The sequence below is a fragment of the Symphalangus syndactylus genome, chromosome 14 (assembly GCF_028878055.3).
Source record: "Symphalangus syndactylus isolate Jambi chromosome 14, NHGRI_mSymSyn1-v2.1_pri, whole genome shotgun sequence".
Classification (NCBI taxonomy): Eukaryota; Metazoa; Chordata; class Mammalia; order Primates; family Hylobatidae; genus Symphalangus; species Symphalangus syndactylus.
Genome location: NC_072436.2, coordinates 22,411,496 through 22,435,161, shown reverse-complemented (window position 1 = coordinate 22,435,161; position 23,666 = coordinate 22,411,496). Strand labels below are relative to the sequence as shown.

General features: G+C 47.3%; 1 protein-coding gene across 11 annotated transcripts in view; it reads left to right on the top strand.

The window, feature by feature from the left end:
* The window catches only part of ARSG (arylsulfatase G), a 176,380-nt gene that overhangs the window by 99,877 nt on the left and 52,837 nt on the right, over positions 1 to 23,666 (top strand). For all 11 annotated transcript variants that reach the window (XM_055243908.2, XM_063617509.1, XM_063617505.1 and 8 more), the window contains 2 exons: positions 9,448 to 9,644; positions 11,344 to 11,424. In XM_055243908.2, the coding sequence (XP_055099883.1) occupies positions 9,448 to 9,644; positions 11,344 to 11,424 (278 nt within the window). The remainder of the gene's footprint in view (positions 1 to 9,447; positions 9,645 to 11,343; positions 11,425 to 23,666) is intronic.

The following is a 23,666-nucleotide window of genomic DNA, read 5'->3' as shown; positions in this document are numbered from 1 at the left end:
AAAAAAACCCAAAACACAAAAAACAAAAAAGCAAAAACAAAACCATACCACAGTGTATCTCTAACAAATCATATATGTGTGAGGTGTCAGGGCAAAGAATGGACATTGTGAAATAATGGACAACTCCAAAATCATGCACACTTATTTGGAATGCACACCCATAGACTGTGGGGTACAAGTGCACACACACACGTGTACCTGCACACGTGCACACACAGTCACCCTCCCCGCCCCCTTCGTAACTGCCTTCTGCTGCCCTCTAATGACCCCATATATGTTCATCTTATCTTCCTCCCGGGAGATTCCACTCCTCAAGGGCAATGGACTCCAAGAAACTTGGTGTTTTCTACAGCCTTAGCCTAAGTGGGCAAGAAAGCACGTGCTACACGGCTCTCCACTTGGGCAGAATTAAAAAGGGACTCTACCTGTGGCTAAGTGATCACAGCAGCCCCTTGAACATGCAGGAATCCCCTACCCCTCGCTCAGCCACACTGGACATTTTTAGAAGCTCAGCAGGGAGGGTTGAGGCAGCAATGCAGGAGATCCAGGCATCCTGTTTTCTTGGTAATAAGATTGAATCTCAAAAGCAGCTCCTAAGGGCTTCAGAAATTGCATCTTAAGGGTTTATCAGGACTTGAGAACACTGTTGTTTTATTTCAGATTGTCAAGAGTAGAAAGGGCAGAGCCTCTTTTCCCATCTGGAGGGTTGAGCGTCTCCCAGCTCCCTGGATCTTTGGGATGGTTTCAGGCCCCTGTGCCCCATGGCACCTGGATGCTTCAAGGCTAGTGGGGACAGTCTCTTCTGCTTTTGTGGTGACTCAAATGACACTGTGTTCTTAGGGGAAGGAATGGAGACTCGGGGCTGTTTAATGCCCCCTCTGAAGTGGGCATAGGGCCTGGACATCCACCCGTTAATTAATCCGTTAAAAGGCAAATCAACCAACAGCCTCTTTATTATACAAAAATGGGGAACAGTTTTGTTGATTCATTAACTGGTTATTAAGTGAAAAGTCCTGAGTCCTGTTGGCATTTAACATTACAGAAGGAAATCCCCAGAAATGCCGATTTCTTTGGGATTTCCACATGCCAAATGATTTTCTGAGCATCAGCAGAAAAGGCTCTCAGGTCCATGCCCTTCCTCCTCCATGACTCTGGCCCTTGCCTCAAGTGCCTCCCTCAACTTGGACCTGTTTCTCAAAACCACCAGGTATCCCTAGAGTGTGGCTTCCCGCTCTTCCTTGACAAGGGGGCCCACCCTAGGACTTAAGGAGTTTTTACTTGGGTCTTTAGTTGGCTTTAGTGTCTCACCCAAGACCCTCGACATAGTACTTAGGTATCACTGCTGGTCATTCAGTTTACTTGACTTTAGACCCTTCATCTGGTAGCAATGCTGAATGCTAATGCTTGATTGGAGTTTTTTAAGCAGCAGGCAAAGCTCTGAATAGGACAGAGGAGCGGGTAGAAGGCATGGCTCCTAGGTTACAGAGCTAGCTGGGCCTCTGTTCCTTTTGAGGTCTGGGACTGTGCATTGCACCTAAGCGGGAAATACAGGGCTTGATAAGCAGGAGTGTATCGGGCATCAGGATGAGCAGTGGCCCAGCATGTTTGAAATCAGACACTTCTTTGTTTGTTTTTTTTTTTTTTTTTTTTGAGACTGAGTCTCTCGCTCTTGTCACCCAGACTGGAGTGCATTGGTGCAATCTTGGCGCACTGAAACCTCTGTCTCCTGGGTTCAAGCAATTGTCCTGCCTCAGCCTCCCGAGTAGCTGGGATTACAGGCACCTGCCACCACGCCCAGCTAATTTTTCTATTTTTAGTAGAGACTGGGTTTCGCCATGTTGGCCAAGCTTGTCTCGAACTCCTGACCTCAGGTGATCTACCTGCCTCGGCCTCCCAAAGTGCTGGGATTACAGGTATGAGCTACTGTGCCTGGCCTGAAATCAGACCTTTCAAACAAATCAATATTCCATGGTGTCATGTACTACACATTGAAATCCTAACTCTTAATGGGGTGGTATTAGGAGCTGGGGCCATTAGGAGGAAATTAGGTTTACATAAGGTCATGAGAGTGAAGCCCCCATGTCGGGATTAGTGTTTGTATTAAAAGAAGAGAAAGAGACTATGGTGTGCTCTCTCCTGGCCATGTGAGGATACAGTGGGAAGGCAGCTGTCTGTTAAGAAGCCAAGAATCAGCCCCTTACCAGACAATGGACTTCCCAGCCTCTAGAACTGGGAGACCTAAAGTCAGGCGTGGTGGCTCATGCCTATAATCCCAACACTTTGGGAGGCCAAGGGTAGGAGATTGCTTGAGCTCAGGAGTTCAAGACCAGCCTGCACAACATAGTGAGACGCCCCCTGTCTCTACAAAAAACACAACAAAACAAACAAACAAATAGAAAGTTCCTTCTGCATTCTAGAACCTGGAAAAAGAAAAAAAGAGGCCAGGCACGATGGCTCATGCCTATAATCCCAGCATTTTGGGAGGCTGAGGCGGGTGGATCACATGCAGTCAGAAGAAGTTCGAGATCAGCCTGGCCAACATGGCGAAACCCCGTCTCTATTAAAAATACAAAAATTAGCCGGGCATGGTGGCACATGCCTGTAATCCCAGCTACTTGAGAGGCTGAGGTAGGAGAATGCTTGAACCCAGGAGACGGAGGTTGCAGTGAGCCGAGATCATGCCATTACACTCCAGCCTGGGCAACAAAACGAAACTCTGTCCCAAAAACAAACAAACAAAAACAGCAACAACAACAAAAACCCAAAAAACAGAATTGGGAGAAGTCGATGGTTGTATACTAAGCCACCCCCAGGGAGTGGTATTTTGTTATAGCAGCCCAAGCAGGCTAAGACACAGGACACGCATCTTTTGGAACTAGGTCCTCAGGTTGCAGAGGTGAAAGATATGTTGCAACCTTCATGAACTCATGCCTGGGATCTGCAGAATTCTCCGTTTTCCTTGACTCACTACCCCTCTTCATTGCTGGCCCCCGTGCTTGCCTAAGTGCCCCTGCTGTGGTGCTGCCCCCTCAGCATCTTTCCTCTCACCCAACTCCCACCGACACAAACCTGTGTCAGGGATCCAGGTTCAGATCCAAAGACCATACCCACCCCCAACCCTTCTTTCTCCTTTCTCTGTTTGAATGTGGAGATGAATCTCTAGTGAGTGACAGAATAAACTAATGACTAGCGAGGCAATCATATCAAATGTCTCCCCCAGGGCTGTGCTGTCCGCTTTGTGTGGTCACCACACAGCGTCCTCCAGGTCCTACTGTCTCAGGGATCTTTCCCTGCCCTCCACACCCCAAACCCCATTTGGTTCCCCTGTTACACCTTCCACAGCACCTTGTATTTCTCTTCCATCACTCCTATGGGCTGAGTATTCCTTATCTGGAATGCTTGGGACCAGAAGTATTTCAGATTTTGGATTTTTAAAGATTTTGGACTATTTGCATTATACTTAACCGGCTGAGCATCCCTAATCCTCCCATGAGTATTTCCTTTGAGTGTCAGGTCAGCACTCAAACAGTTTCGGAGTTTGGAGTATTTTGGATTTTCGGATTTGGGATGCGCTACCTACGCTAAATTTTTAAATAATCATTTATATTTTAGTTGCCTTTTTCTCTTTCCTGGTCTCAATTAGATGTTAAGCTCCAAGAGGGTGGAAATCATATCTATTATGCTCATTGCTGTGTCCCCAGTGCCCAGTTAGAGCTTAGTAAATATTTAATGAATGAATGAATAAATGAGTGAGTTACTTTATCCAGCCCCAGTGATGTGCTGGTGTTGTGCCAGGGATTCAAATGTGAATTAGACATGTCCAGTCTCTGAGTGATTCCCAGGCTAGTGGGGAAACAGATATGTAAAAACATGGCTTAAATGCAGGTTGTATCTTATTAATACTGCAAGAAGCAGGGAAAAGGGCTATGGCAGGGATGGGGGCAAAGAGGAGGCAGCCATCTATGACCTGGGAGCAAAGGAGGAGGACTATTGGTGGCTTTGGAGTTGGATCTTAAGAACTGATTAAGTGTTTTTAGGCAAGATAACAGGGAGAATACTGCTGAGAGAGGAATAACATAGACGAGGCACAGGAAGTAGGTGAGGTGCTTGGGACACTGGCATATAGAAAGAGTCTTTGAGGAGGAAGGAAGGTCAGGCTGGAAGGGACTGGGATAGGGAAAGCTGCAAAGTCTGGGTGAGGAGTTTGGATTGACCCTGCAGGCTGCAATGAGCCCTAGTATGTTTCTTTTTTTTTTTTTTTTTGAGATGGAGTTTTGCTCTTGTTGCCCAGGCTGGAGTGCAATGGCACGATCTCGGCTCACTGCAACCTCTGCCTCCCAGGTTCAAGTGATTCTCCTGCCTCAGCCTCCCGAGTAGCTGGGATTACAGGCATGTGCCACCATGCCCAGCTAATTTTGTAGTTTTAGTAGAGATGGGGTTTCTTCATGTTGGTCAGGCTGGTCTCGAACTCCTGACCTTAGGTGATCCAACTGCCTCGGCCTCCCAAAGTGCTGGGATTACACGCGTGAGCCATCGTGCCTGGCCGAGCCCTAGTACGTTCCTAAATAGGGATCTGCCAGATCAAGTCTGGGTTAGAGAAGGTTGTCTGTGATGCCAGGGTCTAGTGGAAGATGGCAAAATGGTGGGGCGGGGGACAAGTGGTTATTGCAGCAGTCCATTTGAGAAAGACCCCTTGCCCATCCATCCCCAGGGAGCCACCACCAGAGAGGCCAGTGGGCTGAGAGCTGCAGGTGTTCATTTCCCCCTGCATGAGGGAAGCCCTGCCTTCACCTCCAGGCCTGCCTCCCTCCACCCAGGCACCATCTGGGGACACTTCTTGAGAGATGGGTGCCTCTCACCTGCCCTTTTCCATTTTGGGTCAGATGATTTTCCCCAGCCTTAGCTGTCCCTGCACCATAATCTTCTCCACACCCTGTCTCCACACCCTGCCCCATCCTCTTGCTCTGCTGGAATGTTCCCTCTGTCATCTTACTTGTTTTTTTTTCCCTTCTCTACTCACCATTCCACTTGTTTTCCCACAAAAATAACATGTGTTCCCTTTAGGAATATCGGAAAACTGAGACAAGCAAACAAAAAAAAAATCACCCTGAATTCCACCCCAGAGATAACCTGTTTTTTTTTGTTGTTGTTATTTGTTTATTTGAGACAGAGTCTTGCTTTGTTGCCTAGGCTGGAGTGCAGTGGCACAATCTGGACTCACTGCAACCTCCGCCTCCTGTGCTCTGCCATCTCTCATAACTGCCCATCGCTGTACGCCTCTGGCTCAGGGTGCTAATGTGACTTTGATAATGGGTGAGAGTTTGGAAGATGATGATGGATGATGAAGGGTGGACAGCAGGACCACCCCTCGCCCATACACATGGTGAGTTGATTTCTAAGAAAACAGCCGCAAGCCATTCTCCTGCCTCAGCCTCCTGAGTAGCTGGGATTACAGGCATGCGTCACCATGCCCGGCTAATTTTTGTGTTTTTAGTAGAGACAGGGTTTCACCGTGTTGGCCAGGCTGGCCTCCCAAAAGTGCTGGGATTACAGGTGTGAGGATAACCTGTTTTAATAGCTCTGAGTATGTTCTTCTAGCCTCATTCTATGCTGGTGCATAAACATATGTTTCCTGGTTTTATTAAGGTATAGTTGAAATGAATGTATTTTAGAAAACAGAAGTGGAGTCACACTGTGATATAATCGGTATTTTTTTAAAGCACCAGGTGGCCCCCACTCTATTTTCTATTCAGCTCAGGTGCATAATGAAGAGGTGGCTTGTGGGACAGATGCCCCCAAGGGACTAGTCTGTGTGGGCTCTGCCTGATGCCATGTTTTGGAATCTAGCCTGGCATCAGGATGCAGGGAAAGAGGTACATCCTTGGGCATCATTTATACTTACTACTGCTGGCATGTATTCAACGTTATTAACAAGGAAGCGGTTGGGCACAGTGGCTCATGCCTGTAACCTCAGCACTTTGGGAGGCCAAGGCAGGCTGATTACTTGAGGTCAGGGGTTTGAGACCAGCCTGGCCTACATGGTGAGACCTCGTCTCTACTAAAAATACAAAAAATAGCCAGGTATGGTGGTGCATGCCTGTAGTCCCAGCTACTCGGGAGGCTGAGGCAGAAGAATTGCTTGAACCTGGGAGGTGGAGGTTGTAGTGAGCCAAGATGGTGCCACTGCACTCCAGCTTGGGAGACAGAGCGAAACTCTGTCTCAGAAACAAAAAAAACAACAACAAAATAAGCTACCATTTATTAGACGCTTAATGTGGGAAGTTACACAACAACTTTGTTGGGGAGGTCTGATTGTCCCCATTTTATAGATGACAGAGGTTAAGTTAATTGTCCAGGGCTACACAGTCATGAAATAACAAATCTGGAGGTTTGGATGCAGGATTCTCAAGCCTGTGCTCTTCATCAGCCTGTGCTCTGCCATCTCTCATAACTGCCCATCTCTGTATGCCTCTGGCTCACGGTGCTAATGTGACTTTGATAATGGGTGAGAGTTTGGAAGATGATGATGGATGACGAAGGGTGGACAGGAGGACCACCCCTCGCCCATACACATGATGAGTTGATTTCTAAGAAAACAGCCACAATCTGTAGCATTTGCCAATTCCTGAGGTGTAAATACTCAATTTCACCATGGCTGATTTCCAGTTATGGAGATGTCACTGAATGTGGCATTGAGAAATGATGGGCAGTAGCAAGCCACTGTGTGTTATTTCCACCACACAGATACAATAGATGTAAATAACCCCATGAGCATACATCATAGTAGGATGTAGTAATTAGGAAATGCTAAATGGTGAGAATGTACTACCTGTAAAAAAAATATATATTTATTTATTTATTTAATTTATTTTTTTGAGACAGAGTCTTGCTTTGTCGCCCAGGCTGGAGTGCAATGCACAATCTTGGCTCACTGCAAAGCAGTTGTCCCTGCCTCAGCCTCCCGAGTAGCTGGGATTACAGGCGCCTGCCACCACGCCTGGCTAATTTTTGTATTTTTTTAGTAGAGGCAGGGTTTCACTCTGTTGGCCCAGCTGGTCTCAAACTCCTGACCTCAAGTGATCTGCCCTCCTCAGCCTCCCAAAGTGCTGGGATTACAGGTGTGAGCCACCACGCCTGGCAAAAAAATAAAATTTATTTAATTGTGAACTTACATAATTCAGTCTTTAGCAATGGCCATGTTTAACAACTGGTTTGCAAGATTCTTGAAATTTGAGCCAGGTCTAGGCACCACTGCAATATGGAATCTACCTGAAAATTAAAAAAAGACACCCCCTCTAGCCAGGCACTGCCCTGTGCAGGGTACCCAGCCAGTAGATTGTAAGCTGGAAATAAGGACCCATTCACTCAGCAGGATGTCCTGATGCAGGCCACAACCTGCACAACTGTACATGACCATCCCTGGGAGAGTGGGCATCAGGCACTGCAAATCAGTGCTGTACGAAAAAACTAGGCAAGAATGGAGATGTTTTCTGTCTGCACTGTCCAAGCTGCTAGCCTCTAGCCACCTGCTGCTGCTGAGCATTTGAAATGTGGCTAGGAATTTATGTGTGTGTGTGTATGTGTGTGTGTGTGTATTTTATTGTGGGTATGTATATATACAGATATATATAATCATAAAATGTTACCATCTTAACCATTTTAAATGTAAAGTTCTGTGGCATTAAACATTCACTTTGTTTTGCAACCATTACCACTATCCATCTTCAGAACTTTTTCATTTTTTCTAACTGAAACTGTACCCATGAAACATTAACTGCCCAGTTTCTCTTCCCCGCAATGCCCTTCCACTCACCATCCTACCTTCTCTCTCTGAATTTGACTATTCTGGGTACCTCACACAAGTGGAATCATACAATTATTTGTTTCTTGGTGACTGGATTATTTCACTTAGCATAATATTTTCCAGGTCCACCCATGTGCTAGCGTGTGAGCCATGGAACTTTTAATATGATTTAATTTTCATTAATTTAAATCTAAATAGCTACATGTAACTTGTGGCTGCTGCCCTGAACAACACAACCCTAGCAATGTTGCAGAGAAAGTGTGGATTATAATGGGGAAGGCAGAGGCCCCTGTCTTGGGACTTGTGTCCAGGGTTTTATGCATAGCAAGGAGAACTGAGTGCAAGCACAGTCCCGGGCGGCAGACCCTGGAAGCCAGGATGCAGGGGGATTTGAGGGCACAGTTGGCTATAGAGCAAGGCTGTGAGGTGGTGTAAACCAGGGTGAGCTAAGGAGAACCCTGGGGCCAAGTGAATCTCTGGGTGAACCAGTATGAAAGGGCCATGCATCTACCCCCACCGGAATGTTGTTGACTCTGTACTCTCCCAATACCCTTGCTTGGTGTCCTCTGAAAGACCCCCCATGGATGGATCTGTGGGAGAGGGGCCCCCTGAAGGTCCCTGCCACCATTGTGATTCTGCAGCTGCTCTTGGCTGGGAGTAGGGCTGGGACCTTTGCTTGGAGGCCACGCCAGCTCCCTCCAAGCCTTTCATTCTGCACTTTCCAGGGGAATCAGGATTAGTACAGAGGCAGCAGAACAACAGGGCCTCTGACAGAGCCCTGATCTAGATGTTACCTGGTGGTCATATGTGTCCTTGAAATTCCTGTGATCAACTCGAGACAACCATTTATCTCTTAGAAAGGAACAAGGCTGGCCAGGAACAGTGGCTCATGCCTATAATCTCAGCACTTTGGGAGGCTAAGGAGGGCAGATCACCTGAGGTCAGGAGTTTGAGACCAACCTGGCCAACATGGCAAAACTCCGTCTCTCCTAAAAATACAAAATTAGACGGGCGTGGTGGTGGGCGCCTGTAATCCCAGTTACTCAGGAGGCTGAGGCGGGAGAATCGCTTGAACCCAGGAGGCGGAGGTTGCAGCGTGACAATATTGCGCCACTGCACTCCAGCCTGGGCGACAAGAGTGAGACTCTGTCTCAAAAAAAAAAAAAAAAAAGAAAGAAAGAAAGGAATGAGGGGCTGAGAATGGACAGGATAGTCTGGATGCTGCAAAATAAAATTTAAAGGGGTGTGTGTGCGCCTTAGACTTTACAGCGCGGCAGTTAAGAGCAAGATTCAGACATGTAACTAATTGCATATCCTGGGCAAGTCTTTTAATCTCTAAGCTTCTGATTCTTCATCTGAAAAAGAGGGCTATGATGAGGATGAACCTAGACAACGTGAGTCCCATATAATAAGCTCTCAGTAAATGATAAGGGATAGTAGTTATTATTACAATTCTCATTTTTAATTGGCTAACCAGATTGCTTTCACGTTTCCTTGGAAGGTGATGGATAAATGTGTCCTTCCTGAGGTTGTGGGGCAGAAGGAGCTTTGGGGATTTTCCTGGAGGAGAGGGAGGATCCCTGAGGCACCAGACGAGCCAGGAGAGCCTTCTGAAGAGGCACCTCTTGGTTCTCCTGTTTCAGCACCAGCGGGAGGCCCTTCCTGCTCTATGTGGCTCTGGCCCACATGCACGTGCCCTTACCTGTGACTCAGCTACCAGCAGCCCCACGGGGCAGAAGGCTATATGGTGCAGGGCTCCAGGAGATGGACGGTCTGGTGGGCCAGATCAAGGACAAAGTCGACCGCACAGCGAAAGAAAACACATTCCTCTGGTTTACAGGTAAAGTAATAAAAGCCAGCCAGCCTAACTGCCATTTAATAGATAACCTGGCACATTACCTGTGAAGAGCAGAGTCTGGCCCTGTGATCCCCTTTCATAGGTCAGGGGGCTTGCTTTGAACTTGAGGCCCAGATAAGGCTTGCCGTCTGAATGCTGAGCACCTGTCCATTGGGGCTTCCAAGGCCAAGTCCCTGGAAAGGTTTGCACACACAGAGCAGGTACCTTGCTGGCCCCTTGTGTGTCGATTCAGGCTATCTGGGTATTGCTCTTAATTGCCATTGAATGACACTGACATCGTGAGCTGTGTTGTTCTTGTGTAGTTCTAAGATTTCCCTCTTCTCCATCTTCCCTGGTCCCAAAGAGTCCGCTTGCTGCCATTCCCCGTGTCACGTCTTTTGGCTGAGTGACTTTAGTGAGCTGAACTAGTGGCCTCTTTAAAGGCCTCACACATGCATCATCTGTTTTAGTTTCTGTCTGGAGCAACTGCAGAGGTTATAAGCACTGCTTTCGGCCAGGTGTGGTGACTCACACCTATAATCCCAGCACTTTGGGAGGCTGAGGCAGGCGGGTCACCTGAGGTCAGGAGTTCAAGACCAGCCTGGCCAACATGGCAAAACCCTGTCTCCACTAAAAATAGAAAAATTATCTGGGCATATTGGCACACGCCTGTAGTCCCAGCTACTTGGGAGGCTGAGGCAGGAGAATCACTTAAACCTGGGAGGCGGAGGTTGCAGTGAGCTGAGATCACGTCACTGCACTCCATCCTGGGAGACAGAGCAAGACTCTGTCTCAAAGAAAAAAGAAAAAGCACTGCTTTCGGGTCAAGTAGAGACCTATACTCTCTACCATGCAGCAAAGGTGTTATAAACTCCTATAGGGTTTGAATCTATACTCTACTATTGGGGGAATTCTCTTAATCTCTCCAAGCCTCCTTTTCCTCATCTGCAAAATTAAGCTAATAACAGAATCTGCTCCATAACATGCTGGAGGATTACAAGATGATGTATGTGAAACACTGGGTGCATAATAGATGCTCAATAAACAGTCGCTGGGCTGAAGCTGATGACGGTGGCAACGAGATTGTTGAAACCTTACGAAAAGACAAGGGAGGAAAGAGGAAGGAAGAGGAGGAAAGGCAAGGAAGGCGAGAGGCTCACGATGGGACTGGGTTGGGGCAGGAAAAGGCCACCTGTCTCTGAAAGCCCAGTAGAGACAGGCCTCATATCAAGGGTTGTTCCTCATGGGTGGGAATCATATTTGTCTTTATTTATTTATATTTATTTATTTTTTGAGATGGAGTCTCACTCCGTCACCCAGGCTGGAGTGCAGTGGCGCGATCTCGGGTCACTGCAACCTCCGCCTCCTGGGTTCAAGCATTTTTTGCACCTCAGCCTCCAGAGTAGCTGGGATTATAGGCGCCCGCCACCACGCCCGGCTAATTTTTGTATCTTTAGTAGAGAAGGGGTTTCACCATGTTGGCCAGGCTGGTCTGGAACTCCTGACCTCAAGCGATCTGCTTGCCTCTGCCTCCCAAAGTGCTGGATTATAAGCACGAGCCACTGCACTAGGCCCATGTTTGTCTTTATAAGTCCTTTTTCTATCTAGTTCCTGCTCTGCATGGGGATGTAGGGCCAGAGTGGGAGGGTGAGCGAAAGTGTCCAACCAGCTTGGTGACCATTATGCTTTTTCCGGTTTCTAGGAGACAATGGCCCATGGGCTCAGAAGTGTGAGTTAGCAGGCAGTGTGGGTCCCTTCACTGGATTGTGGCAAACTCGTCGAGGTAAGGGGCTCAGCTGGGGTTGGTGGATCCCACTGCAATGCTGAGCCCAGGCTGGGGTGTGAGATTCTGCCTCTGGGTGGCGGACAGCTTATATCTGGGCCTTAGGGTCATCATCGTGAAACAGGGACACATTTGCTCACCAGCCACCAGCACCCAGAGAAAAAAGAACAAGTAGTGATGGAGAAAATGACTGCTCAGTTGGGACCATCCCTGTCTCTCCTTTCCTCCTAGAACTTCCCAAAGGCGACCAGCCCTCCACCCAACAAGCCAGTCTATGAACATTCCAACAAATGTGCTTTGTCTTTACTTTCATCCCGTTCCCTTGCTCTTCCTCCTTCCTTTTTAAAAATTCATCCCTCCATCCATCCAACCATTAATTTATTTAATCCATTCAAAAAATACTTAGTGCACAACTGTGCAAGGTTTTTAATGTACATTGTCTCCAGTTCTTACAAGAGTGAGAGGGCGGCAGTCATAGCTCTATTTACAGATGAAGAAAAAGAGAGGCTAGGCCAGGCGCGGTGGCTCACGCCTGTAATCCCAGCACTTTGGGAGGCCAGGGCAGATCACAAAGTCAGGAGATGGAGACCGTCCTGGCTAACACGGTGAAACCCCATCTCCACTAAAAATACAAAAAATTAGCCGGGCGTGGTGGCAGGCACCTGTAGTCCCAGCTACTCGGGAGGCTGAGGCAGGAGAATGGCGTGAACCTGGGAGGTGGAGCTTGCAGTGAGCCAAGATCGCGCCACTGCACTCCAGCCTGGGTGAGAGTGCGAGACTCTGTCTCAAAAAAAAAAAAAAGAAAGAGAGAGAGAGGCTCAGAGAGGGTAAATAATTTGCTCATGTCACACAGTTTGTGAGGAGGGAGCCAGGTTTTCCACTGAAGTTAAAGTTGGTACTCACCCTGCTGTACCATACTGCTTTTCACAGCTGCCTCTGTCTCTATTTCAACATCTTTCAACTTCCAACTCAGCTCCCATCTGCTCTGGGAGAGCTTTGCCACAAGGACTTCACTTTCTGAGACTGCAGCCATGCTGGGGACAATTTGACATATGGACCAAATGCTTGAAAAATACGCATATCTTTTGATGCATCAATTCCTCCTGTAAGAATTTGTCTTAAGGAAATAATTAGGCACATACTCAATGACATATGAAAAAGGATGCTCACTGCAGTGAATTTTTTTCATAGTTGGACATAACCCAAGTGTCTAGCAAGAAGATAGTGCTTAAAGAATTTATTATACCGCCATTAAAAGGAATAACAAAGAACCACTAAAATAATTCATATTTATTGACTTGGAGACATTTACATGAAACATTTTTTAATGAATAAAGTAGGTTCCAATATGGAACAATATGCAAAGTATGATTTTATTATATGAAAATAATCATACGTAGACTCAAAAAAATCTTGAAAGAGTCAATAAAGGGTAACAAAACATTAGCAGTAATTACCTCTGGGCAGCAGAGGGAGAGTTGAAGGGGTGAATTTCCCCCCACAATAAACTGGTATTGTTTGTTTCATATAAATTAAATGTTTAGGAGGTATTTGTGTCCAAGGGGTTCAGAGGTGGACCTGGCAAGTTTACCCTCATTGAGGAATGTGTGGGGCAGAATTTTAGATCTGGGACTGTGTATTAGTCCACAGACTAATACACACAATCGCACCGTTCTTGAATTAGAGGGAACCAAAAAGGTGTATCTGTCTGTCTGTCTGCCTGTTCTGTCTATCTATCTGTCATCTATCTATCTATCTATCTATCTATCTATCTATCTATCTATCTATCATCTATCGAAACACCAATACTCCAAGAGATAAAATAAACTCACATTGCTATAAAGAACTACCTGAGACAGGGTAATTTGTAAAGAAAAGAGGTTTAATTGACTCACAGTTCCACAGGCTGTACAGGAAGCATGGCTAGGGAGATCTCAGGAAACTTACAATCATGGCAGAAGGCGAAGGGGAAGCGTGTATGTCCTACATGTTTGGGGCAGGAGGAAGAGAGTGAAGGGGAAGGTGCCACACACTTTTAAACAGCCAAGGCTAATGAGAAGTCACTCACCATCGTGAGAACAGCAAAGGGGAAATCCGCTCTCATGACCCAGTCGCCTTCCACCAGGCCCCTCCTCCAACACTGGGGATTACAATTCATTGTGAGATTTGGGTGGGGACACAGGGCCAAACCATATCAGGCTGTTTTCCCTGCTGTCAAACTCAATCCTGACCTACGGCTCTCCGCTGTCTCCAGGTGGTCACCACTAGCACTCCCATCATCGTATTAGTCTGGCAGGATAATTGCAGTTACCTAGAAACTGAAGCATTGTGCACCTCGATTCTGGTGCAGAGAAGGAAATGCTGATTTTTTTTTTTTTTTTTCTTTTGAGACAGAGTCCCACTCTGTCACCCAGGCTGGAGTGCAGTGGCACGATCTTGGCTCACTGCAACCTCCACCTCCTGGGCTCAAGTGATTCTCCTACCTCAGCCTCCCAAGTAGCTGGGATTACAGGTGCGTGCCACCACGCTCAGCTAATTTTTCGTTTGTTTGTTTTTGTTTTTGTATTTTTAGTAGAGACGGGGTTTCACCATGGTGGCCAGGTTGGTTTTGAATTCCTGACCTCAAGTGATCCACCTGCCTCGGCCTCCCAAAGTGCTGGGATTACAGGCATGAGCCACCGTGCCCGGCCATGATCATTTTTATTTTTCATTTTTTTTTTTTTTTTGAGATGGAGTTTCACTCTTGTTCCCCGGGCTGGAGTGCAATGGCACGATCTCGGCTCACTGCAACCTCTGCCTCCTGGGTTCAAGTGATTCTCCTGCCTCAGCCTTCCTAGTAGCTGCGATTACAGGCACCCGCCACCACACCTGGCTGATTTTGTATTTTTAGTTGAGACGGGGTTTCTCCGTGTTGGCCAGGCTGGTCTTGAACTCCTGACCTCAGGTGATCCACCCACCTTGGCCCCCCAAAGTGCTGGGATTACAGGTGTGAGCCACCATGCCCGGCCTATTTTTCAATTTTAACCTGGTGTCCCTTGGATCAGATATCTTGAGAACTGTAGGAGCAAGTGGCTGCAGGACTGTGGCCATATCTTGTGTCTGGAAATTTGAGTTGGGGTCAGGAGGGCTGAGTACCACCTCCCACTAACCTTCTCACTGACCAGATTATTTTATCTCTTGGAGTATTGGTGTTTCTCACTCTCACTCTCTCTATATATGTATATGTATAGATCTTTTTGGTCCTCTTCAGTTAAAAAATGCTGTGATTTAGTTGTGATTTCTGGAGAGTTGGGTCAAGAGAAGATGCTAAGGAGGACTGGAGGTGGATGGAGGTGTGTCAAGAAACAGGAGCCAGCCGGGCACAGTGGCTCACACCTGTAATCCCAGCACTTTGGGAGGCCGAGGCAGGCGGATCACGAGGTCAGGAGATCAAGACCATCCTGATTAACATGGTGAAACCCCATCTCTACTAAAAATACAAAAAATTAGCCGGGCGTGGTGGCGGACGCCTGTAGTCCCAGCTACTCGGGAGGCTGAGGCAGGAGAATGGCGTGAACCCGGGAGGCGGAGCTTGCAGTGAGCCGAGATCACACCACTGCACTCCAGCCTGAGTGACAGAGTGAGACTCCGTCACCAAAAAAAGAAAAAAGAAACAAGAGCCTAGAGAAATACAGCATAAATGGGAGTGGTTTGTTGCATTAGCTGATTACAATTCCTCCTTTCTGTACCTGGAACACCCTTGGGCCAGGCTGTCATCTTCAGTGTTCAGATAGCCTGGAAGAGCCTGGTGTCAGAAGCCCCAAGGTTAAGAGTCCAGAAGATGTGGAGACCATGGATGTAGGGGGAAGGATCTATAAGTAAGTGGCTTCTCTGTGGGGAGAAGAATTGACCTACTGATCTCCTATCTGAGGACTCGCCTTATTGATCTCTTCTCCCTTTATGAGGCAGTTTTGAAATAGTGAGTCAGGCTTAAGGATGTGGACTGGGACCCCATTCTTTGAGGGAATGATGAGAAATACATTTACTAGCTGGCCAGGTGCAGTGGCTCATGCCTGTAGTCCTAACACTTTGGGAGGCTGAGGCAAGAAGATAGTTTGAGGTCAGGAGTTTGAGACCAGTCTGGCCAACATGGTGAAACCCCGTCTCTACTAAAAATACAAAAATTAGCCAGGTATGGTGGCGGGCACCTGTAATCCCAGCTACTCGGGAGGCTGAGGCAGGAGAATCACTTGAACCTGGGAGGTGGAGGAGGTTGCAGTGAGCCGAGATTGCACCACTGCACTCCAGCCTGGGCAACAGAGTGAGACTCTGTCTCAAAAAAAAAAAGAAAGAAAAGAAAAAGAAAACAGAAAAATAAAATACATTTACTGGCTGGGCAACCTCCATCTCTCCTTTCCTTCCTTCCTCCTGCAAGCATTTGTTGAGTGCCTACTGCTTTCTGTTCTTCCTATTTGTTGAGCACCTACTGTGTGCCAGAAACTATGCTCAGTGCTGGTGCTACAAAGATAACAAAGCCCCGACCGCAAGAAATGACAGTCTAGAATAGTGTTTCTTTGATTTTAATGTGCAGACAGTCCCCTGGGGATCTTGCTAACATGCAGTTCTGACCCAAGAGGGCTGAGTTGCTGATGGGAGTTTTGCATTTCTAAGGCGCTCCTAGGTGACACTGATGCGGCTGGTCCAGGGACCGAACTTTGAGAACCACCAGTCCAGAACATCTACATCTAGACCATGAGTCTAGAATCATCTGAGTGTAGAACTTTCAACTTTAGACCAGTGGTTATCAAAGTGTGGTCCCTAACCAGCATCATTAGCACCACCTGAGAAATTGTTAACAGTACAAATTTTAGGGCTTTACCTCAGGCCAAAAGAATCAGAAACACTCGGGATGGGTCCCAGGAATCCGTGTTTGAACAAGTCCTTTGGGCGATAATGCAGGTTAACATTTGAGAACCACCTGTCTAGAGCTACACAGTCTGGTATGTCAGGCACTAGCCACATATGGCTATTTAAATTAAAATTAATACAATTCAATTAAAATTCAAGTCCTTGGTCACACCAGCCACACTTCCAGGGCTCAGTAGCTGTATGTTTCTAGTGGCTACTATATTAGGTAGCAAATAGGCTTCCCTGGGGGTGGTTCGCATTTTGAAGAATGAGTAGGAGACAGCCAGGGATTGGCAGAAGAAGAGGCTCTGGGCGAGGGCAGCAGCCCGGGCAGGGGTGGGAACATTGGGGAGTAGGAGACGCTCCCTGGAGCTGCCCCTGTGTCTGTGAGTCTGGAGTTTGTGGCGACCAAGGAGAATAGCGAGAGATGGGGCCAGCGTTCAACGATCTTTTCAGTTTGGCTTTTATTCTAAGGAAATGTGGAACCATGGGAAGATTTTAAGAGTGGGAGGGACATTATTTAGTGTTAAATATAGAGGTGAAATTTACATCACGTAAAATTAACATTTTAAATTGTTCGGTTAAGTAGCACTTAGCACCTTCCCAATGTTGTGCAACGACCACGTCTGTCTAGTTCCAAAACACTTTTATCACCCTGAAAGAAAACCCTATATCCTTTAATTAATTTATTTATTAATATTTTAGAGATATAGTCTTGCTCTGTCCCCCAGGCTGGAGTGCAATGGCGCGATCATAGCTCATTGCAGCCTCAAACTCCTGAGCTCAAGGGATCCCCCTACCTCATTCTCCTGAGTACCTTGGACTACAGGAGTGTGCCACTGCGCCCCCTGCATTTTTTTTTCTGAGATAGAGTCTTGCTCTGTTGCCCAGGCTAGAATGCAGTGGCATCATTACAGCTCACTGCAGCCTCAACCTCCTGGATTCATGCAATCCTCCATCTCAGCCTCCCAAGTAGCTGGGACCACAGGCATGCACCACCATACCCAGCTAATATTTCTTTACCTTTTTAAATTTTTTTTGTAGAGATGGGATCTTGCTATGTTGCCCAGGCTGGTCTGAAACTCCTGGGCTCAAGCAATCTTCTCACTTTAGCCTCCCAAAATGTTGGGATTATAGGTATGAGCCACTCTACCTGGCCTATGCCTAGCTTTTAAAATGTATATATTTATTTTATTTAACCCCATATCCTTTAAACAGTTGCTCACCCTTTCCCACTCCCCCTCCAGCATACTATTCACTTTTTTTTAAAAAGATCCCTCTTATATCAGGGGAGCTGAGAACAAGGAGAAGGGCAAGTACCAGTCTCATTTCCACTGATCCAAAAATGACCAATGAGAGAAGCCAGTGACAAATCTCCAGGAATATCCCCAAGTTCAAAGAATGCCAAAGCTGGAAAAGACCTCAGTCATCTTTTTTTTCTTTTCTTTTTTTTTTTTTTTTTTGAGACAAAGTCTTGCTCTGTCGCCCAGGCTGGAGTGCAGTGGTGCGATCTCAGCTCGTTGCAAACTCCACCTCCCAGGTTCAAGCGATTCTCCTGCTTCAGCTTCCTGAGTAGCTGGGATTACAGACGTGTGCCACCACACCTGCCACCATGTCCGGTATTTTTAGTAGAGACGGGGTTTCACCATGTTGGCCAGGATGGTCTTGAACTCCTGACCTCCGGTGATCCGCCCACCTCGGCCTCCCAAAGTGCTGGCATTACAGGCGTGAGCCACCATGCCTGGCCGACCTCAGCAATCTTTATTCCAACCACCTTATTGGACAAATGAGGAAACTGAGGCCAAGGAGAATGGAAGACATCCCCGAAGCCAGCCAGCAATGGAGGGGTCCATGTCCTCTGACCATCATGACTAACTGGCTCATTCTCCAAGTCACGTGACTGCTCTGACGCACACCTTGTTATACCCGACTGCTCAGCCACCTGGAAAATCCTATCTTGCTCTTTGAACCTACTAATTTTCAAGGAAAAAGTCTTTATTTAGCCCTTGCAACAGTCTGAATCTTTCTACATCTGTGGGAGGCAGAGAGGGTTTGGAGGCTCAGGCTGGGCTTGAATCTTGACTCAGCTCAGGGCTCAGCATCCCCTTCTTGTTAGGTGGGGTTGTGGACCATTCTCCATGGACTGTTGGGAGAATCAGTGGGGGTACTGCACAGGAGGTTCCCAGCCTTGCGCCTGGCCTCTAATGATAACCCCCATTAGACTCAATTTCTTCATTCCTGGCTGAAACAACCTGGCAGGACCCCACCCATAGAAGCATTAGAAGGGGATTGGCAAACACCCTGAAAAAGATTCCCCCACAAAAGGATCAGGCAACTTAAATTGCATACAGATAACTTTAAAAGTGTTCAGGATCTCTTGGGAAACTTTGTTCTGAAGCTGAATTTCAGGCACCTCAAGATAACATTCTTTTTTGGGGCAAGGCCTTCCCACTAACTCTGTGGCTTGACGTGGGATCGGTGGGTGACAGCACATGAACTCATGATTGGGCTAGAGCTGGATGTCATTCCCTTCTTTTCTTGGGAGTCTGAAAGTGAACTTTGCCTGAAAGGCTGCTGCCTGGGGGTAAATACTTCTTCTTCCTCATTCTCCAAAGCAGCTTCCTGTCAACTAACTATTCCACAGCCTCCTTCTTCCTCTCTGCCTGGAATGCTGCTGGGGCTCTGGGAAGCCAGGCAGCGCCCTGCTCGGCAGGTGGCCATGTCCTGTGAGTCAAGGGGTCTGGGGTCCCTCTGGTCACCTGCTCCTCCTCACCCAGTTCCCCATCAGTGGGATGTCTGCACGGCTCACTGTACAGGGGCCAGACTCAAGAGCAGATGAAAGAGAGAAGGCGGTCAATGTTTTCGCAACGGAGTAGGACAAACAGTACCCGGAGTCGTGCAACTTTCTGCCTGAAGCCACGCTGCTGCGTCAGGCCACGCGCTGTCTTCCCCTGTTCTCAGGGCCCCCAGGCCCCCCCTGCTTGTCTTCCCTTTCCTTTCCTGGCCGAGCCGCCCAGCTCAGCTGATGGGATGAGGCAGCGTCTCCTGGAGTCATCTTTTCACCCCGTGCGTGTGGACTGAGAATGCTCCACTTGGCTTCTACTCTGCAGGGGCGAGGAGAAACGGAACTGGGGTGGGGGCAGAGCAAAGCAGCCCTGCCTTCTCCCGAAGAAGAAGGGCATGAGTTAGACACCCCTGCTGTCTCTGAGCCCACAGCCTGGTCCAGGAGGCCTGGCTTTCCCAGCAGCCGCCTTCCCTTCTCCATGCCAGATCTGTTTCCTACCCAGGACAGAACCAACACCTTGTTTTTCCCCTAACTGACTGCTCCTCTGTCTGGAAAATCTTTTCTTGTTTTATTTGAAGAGCAGAACTGTTCCTTCCTCCCCCTTGGTGATGAGGAAACATTCTGTTGAATTTGGCATCCAGGCTCCTAGGAGACCTTGGTTGTTTGTAATTTGATGCTATCAGGTTGTTGCACAACCTTTCCCACTGGGAAGCAGTCTCTGCATCCTGGGCCTTCTGTCCAGTTTGGGGTAGGGGGTGGGGCAGGGAAAAGTCAGAGGTGCTGTGAGGTGACAGAGCAAGGGATAAGGGACTCTGGCTGTTGGCCCTGGCTGGGGACAGGGCCTGCTGATAGGGACCCAGAGGAAGTCAAACTGTCTCTTTCTGGGCCTTTGGCCACCAGGCTTGGTGGAATGTCCTCATCCCATACTCAGGGCCACCCCAGGCCAGCCGGAGTCCTGGGTCTGAATAGAGGCCAGGCTGCCCTGTGTTTCTAGAAAACGAGTACACTGTAGGCATCCTTGGCAAGGGGACATACTACACTTAGAAACAAAGTCTGCTTCTTTATTTTATTTTTATTTTATTTTTGTAGGGACAGGGTCTCACTCTGTTGCCCGGGCTGCAGTGCAGTGGTGTGGTCATGGCTCACTGCAGCCTTGACCTCCTGGGCTCAAGCAATCCTCCTGCTTCAGCCTCCCTAGCAGCTTAGTAGCTGGGGCTGCAGGTGTGTGCCACCATGCCTGGAACGTTACAATTTTTTTTTTTTTTTTTACAGAGATGGGGCAGAGGGGTCTTGCTTGTTGCCCAGGCTGGTTTCGAACTCCTGGCTTCAAGTGATCTTCCTTGCATCGGCCTCCCAGAGTGTTGGTGTTACAAGTGCGAGCCACTGCATTGGGCTGAAAGCCTGCTTCTTTAGAAGGTTATTAGAATGTGCACTCCTCAGAACAGGCACTGTACCCAGTCACAAATGCTAATGCCTTTGTGGGCCAGGCAGGTGATATAAAGGAACACATGTTTGTTTTTGTCAGTCATGGGCAGTGTTAGGAATTCAATAAACTGGAGAGAGGACCCTGTCAAATGACATTCAGCATTAGTTAAAAGAAAAACACTATGCATGCCAAACCAAACTGTCGGAGGTTGTGATCTCTGCTATTTTCTCCCTACAGGTAATTTGGTTGGCACTTCTCTGGCAGGCATTATGCAAAAGTACCTTGCTTAAAGCTTTATGTACACTATCTTATATAACTGTTCCCACAACCCTGTGAGATAAATACAACTGACCCTTGAGCGACACAGATTTGAACTGCGTGGGTCCACTTAATACATGAATTTTCTTCTGCCGCTGCCACCCCGAGACAGCAAGACCAACCTTTCCTCTTCCTCCTCCTCCTCTTCCTTAGCCTACTCAACATGAAGACAATGAGGATGAAGCCCTTTATGATGATCCACTTCCACTTAATGAATAGAAAATGTTTTGCCTTTCCTCCAATTTTCTTTTTCCTTCCTTCCCTCCTTCCTTCCTTCCTTCTTCCTTCCTTCTTCCTTCCTTCCTCCTTCCTTCCTCCTTCCTTCCTTCCTTCCTTTCTCTCTTTCTCTCTTTACTCTTTTTTTGTTGACAGAGTCTTGCTGTGTTGCCCAGGCTAGAGGGCAGTGATGTAATCAGAGCTCACTGCTGCCTCAACCTCCTGGGCTCAAGCGATCCTTCCACCTCAGCCTCCCAAGTAACTTGGACTACCAGCAAGGACTCCCTAGTAGCTGGGACTACCACACTTAGCTATTTATTTATTTATTTATTTATTTATTTTGTAGAGACACAGGTCTCACAATGTTGCCCAGTCTGGTCTCGGACTCCTGGGCTCAAGCCATCCTCCTGCCTTGGCCTCCCAAAGTGGTGGGATTACAGGTTTGAGCTACTGTGCCTGGCCAGGATTTTCTTACTAACATTTTCTTTTCTCTAGCTCATTTTATTATAAGTCTACAGTATATAATACATATAACATACCAAATGTGTCTTAATTAAATGTTTATGTTATAGGTACAGCTTCCTGGTCAACAACATAAGGCTATTAGTAGTTAAGTTTTGGGAGAGTCAAAGGTTATGCCCAGATTTTCAACTGCTTGGGAGTCAGTGCCCTAACTCTTGTGTTATTCAAAGGTCAACTGTACAATCATTTCCCTGCTTCCTGGCTGAGATGATTGAGACTGAGGGAGGTTATGAATTCTGCCCAAGGCCACTTGGTTGGCAGAGGTGGCACTGGAGACCTGCCTGCCCCCAAAGGCATCGTCCTAATTATTCTTTGAATACTTCTTCAACTCTGGTTTTCAGACCACTGACATCAGAATTACCTAGAATCAGAGCCCCACCCCAGACTTACTAAATTAGAATTCCTGGGAATAGGACCCAGAAATCCATGTCTTAGATGGGATCTCTTCTGGTGATTCTTTTGTATGGAGAAATTTGCAAATTTCCTTGTTCGCTGCATTGCCTTTCTGACTCAGTGAAACATGGCCCTTGGGTCCCAGCCAAGAAAGACCACTGTTCCTCCATGTGGGCAGTGGTGAGTCTTCCTCAGCCTGCCCCTGTCTTGATGCATCATAAAATGCCACTTCACTTCCGTAACCAGAGAAGCACAAATAAGCAAATTCATGAATCATGGTTTTGTTTGTATTTTGGTTGCTGTGGCTAAATATTTATTGCTTTAAGAGATTCTGCTTTAATTAGAGTCACAAGTAACCACGAGTGCGTAGAAATGCATTCTCATGGCCATAAGACATGCATTTCTCGACAGAAAGCCGAAGGCAACTAACAATTTTAATGTGCCAGTGCCTGATCAAAGTATGGAGGCTTATCTAAATGAATGAATAGTGCTTGAAATTAAACAGTGATTAGAAGTTTCATTTATGGATTATCTATTGTTCTTACTTACTGTGACTTATAAGGTCGTATTTATGATGCCATGGCATAGAGGTATAAAGGCGCGGGCAACAGAAAGCCTGCAGTGACGACGATTATTAGCTACATTTAACTTTGAAATGTGCTGTGTTCTCTTCCCGATCTTGCCCCTCGCCCTCCTTCCCTGGGAATGGGTGCTCTGCACACTAAATCCCCAGGAGAGTTTTAGAAGATATTGATGTCAGAGCCTCACTGCAGGCCGATTAAATCACAATCTCTGGGAAAGAGACTTTGGCATGGGTATTTTTTTTTTTTTGAGACGGAGTTTCGCTCTTGTTGCCCAGGCTGGAGTACAGTGGCGTGATCTTGGTTCACCGCAACCTCCACCTCCCAGGTTCAAGCAATTCTCCTGCCTCAGCCTCCGAGTAGCTGGGATTATAGGCATGCACCACCACGCCTGGCTAATTTTGTATTTTTAGTAGAGACGGGGTTTCTTCATGTTGAGGCTGGTCTTGAACTCCTGACCTCAGGTGATCTGCCCACTTTGGCCTCCCAAAGTGCTGGGATTACAGGCGTGAGCCACCGCACCTGGCTGGCATGGGTATTTTTTAAAAGATCCCCAGTGATTCTAATACATATTCAAAATGGGAACCATTGCCCTAGGTTTAGTGAGTGAGGGTGCTGGCTGTGTAGTCAGACCAGCATTCAGATCTTGGCTCTATCATTTTCTTTCTTTATTTATTTTTTTTAGACAGAGTCTCACTCTGTCATGCAGGCTGGAGTGAAGTGGCTCAATCTTGGCTCATTGCAACCTTCGCCTCCCAGATTCAAGTGATTCTCCTGCCTCAGCCTCCCGAGTAGCTGGGATTACAGGCATGCGCCACCACGCCTGCTAAGTTTTGTATTTTTGGTAGAGATGGGGTTTCACCATGTTGGTCAGGCTGGTCTGGAACTCCTGACCTCGTGATCCACCCACTTCAGCCTCCCAAAGTGCTGGGATTACAGGCGTCAGTCACTGCACCCGGCCGGCTGTATCATTTTCTAGCTATGTGACTTGGGGGCAAATTACTTAGCCTCTCTGAGCTTTGGTTTCCCCGTCTGAAAAATGGGGACAATAGTGGCTAACTTGAGAGGTTGTCATAAGGATTCAATGAGATAATGCCAGGAAGCATGTATCATT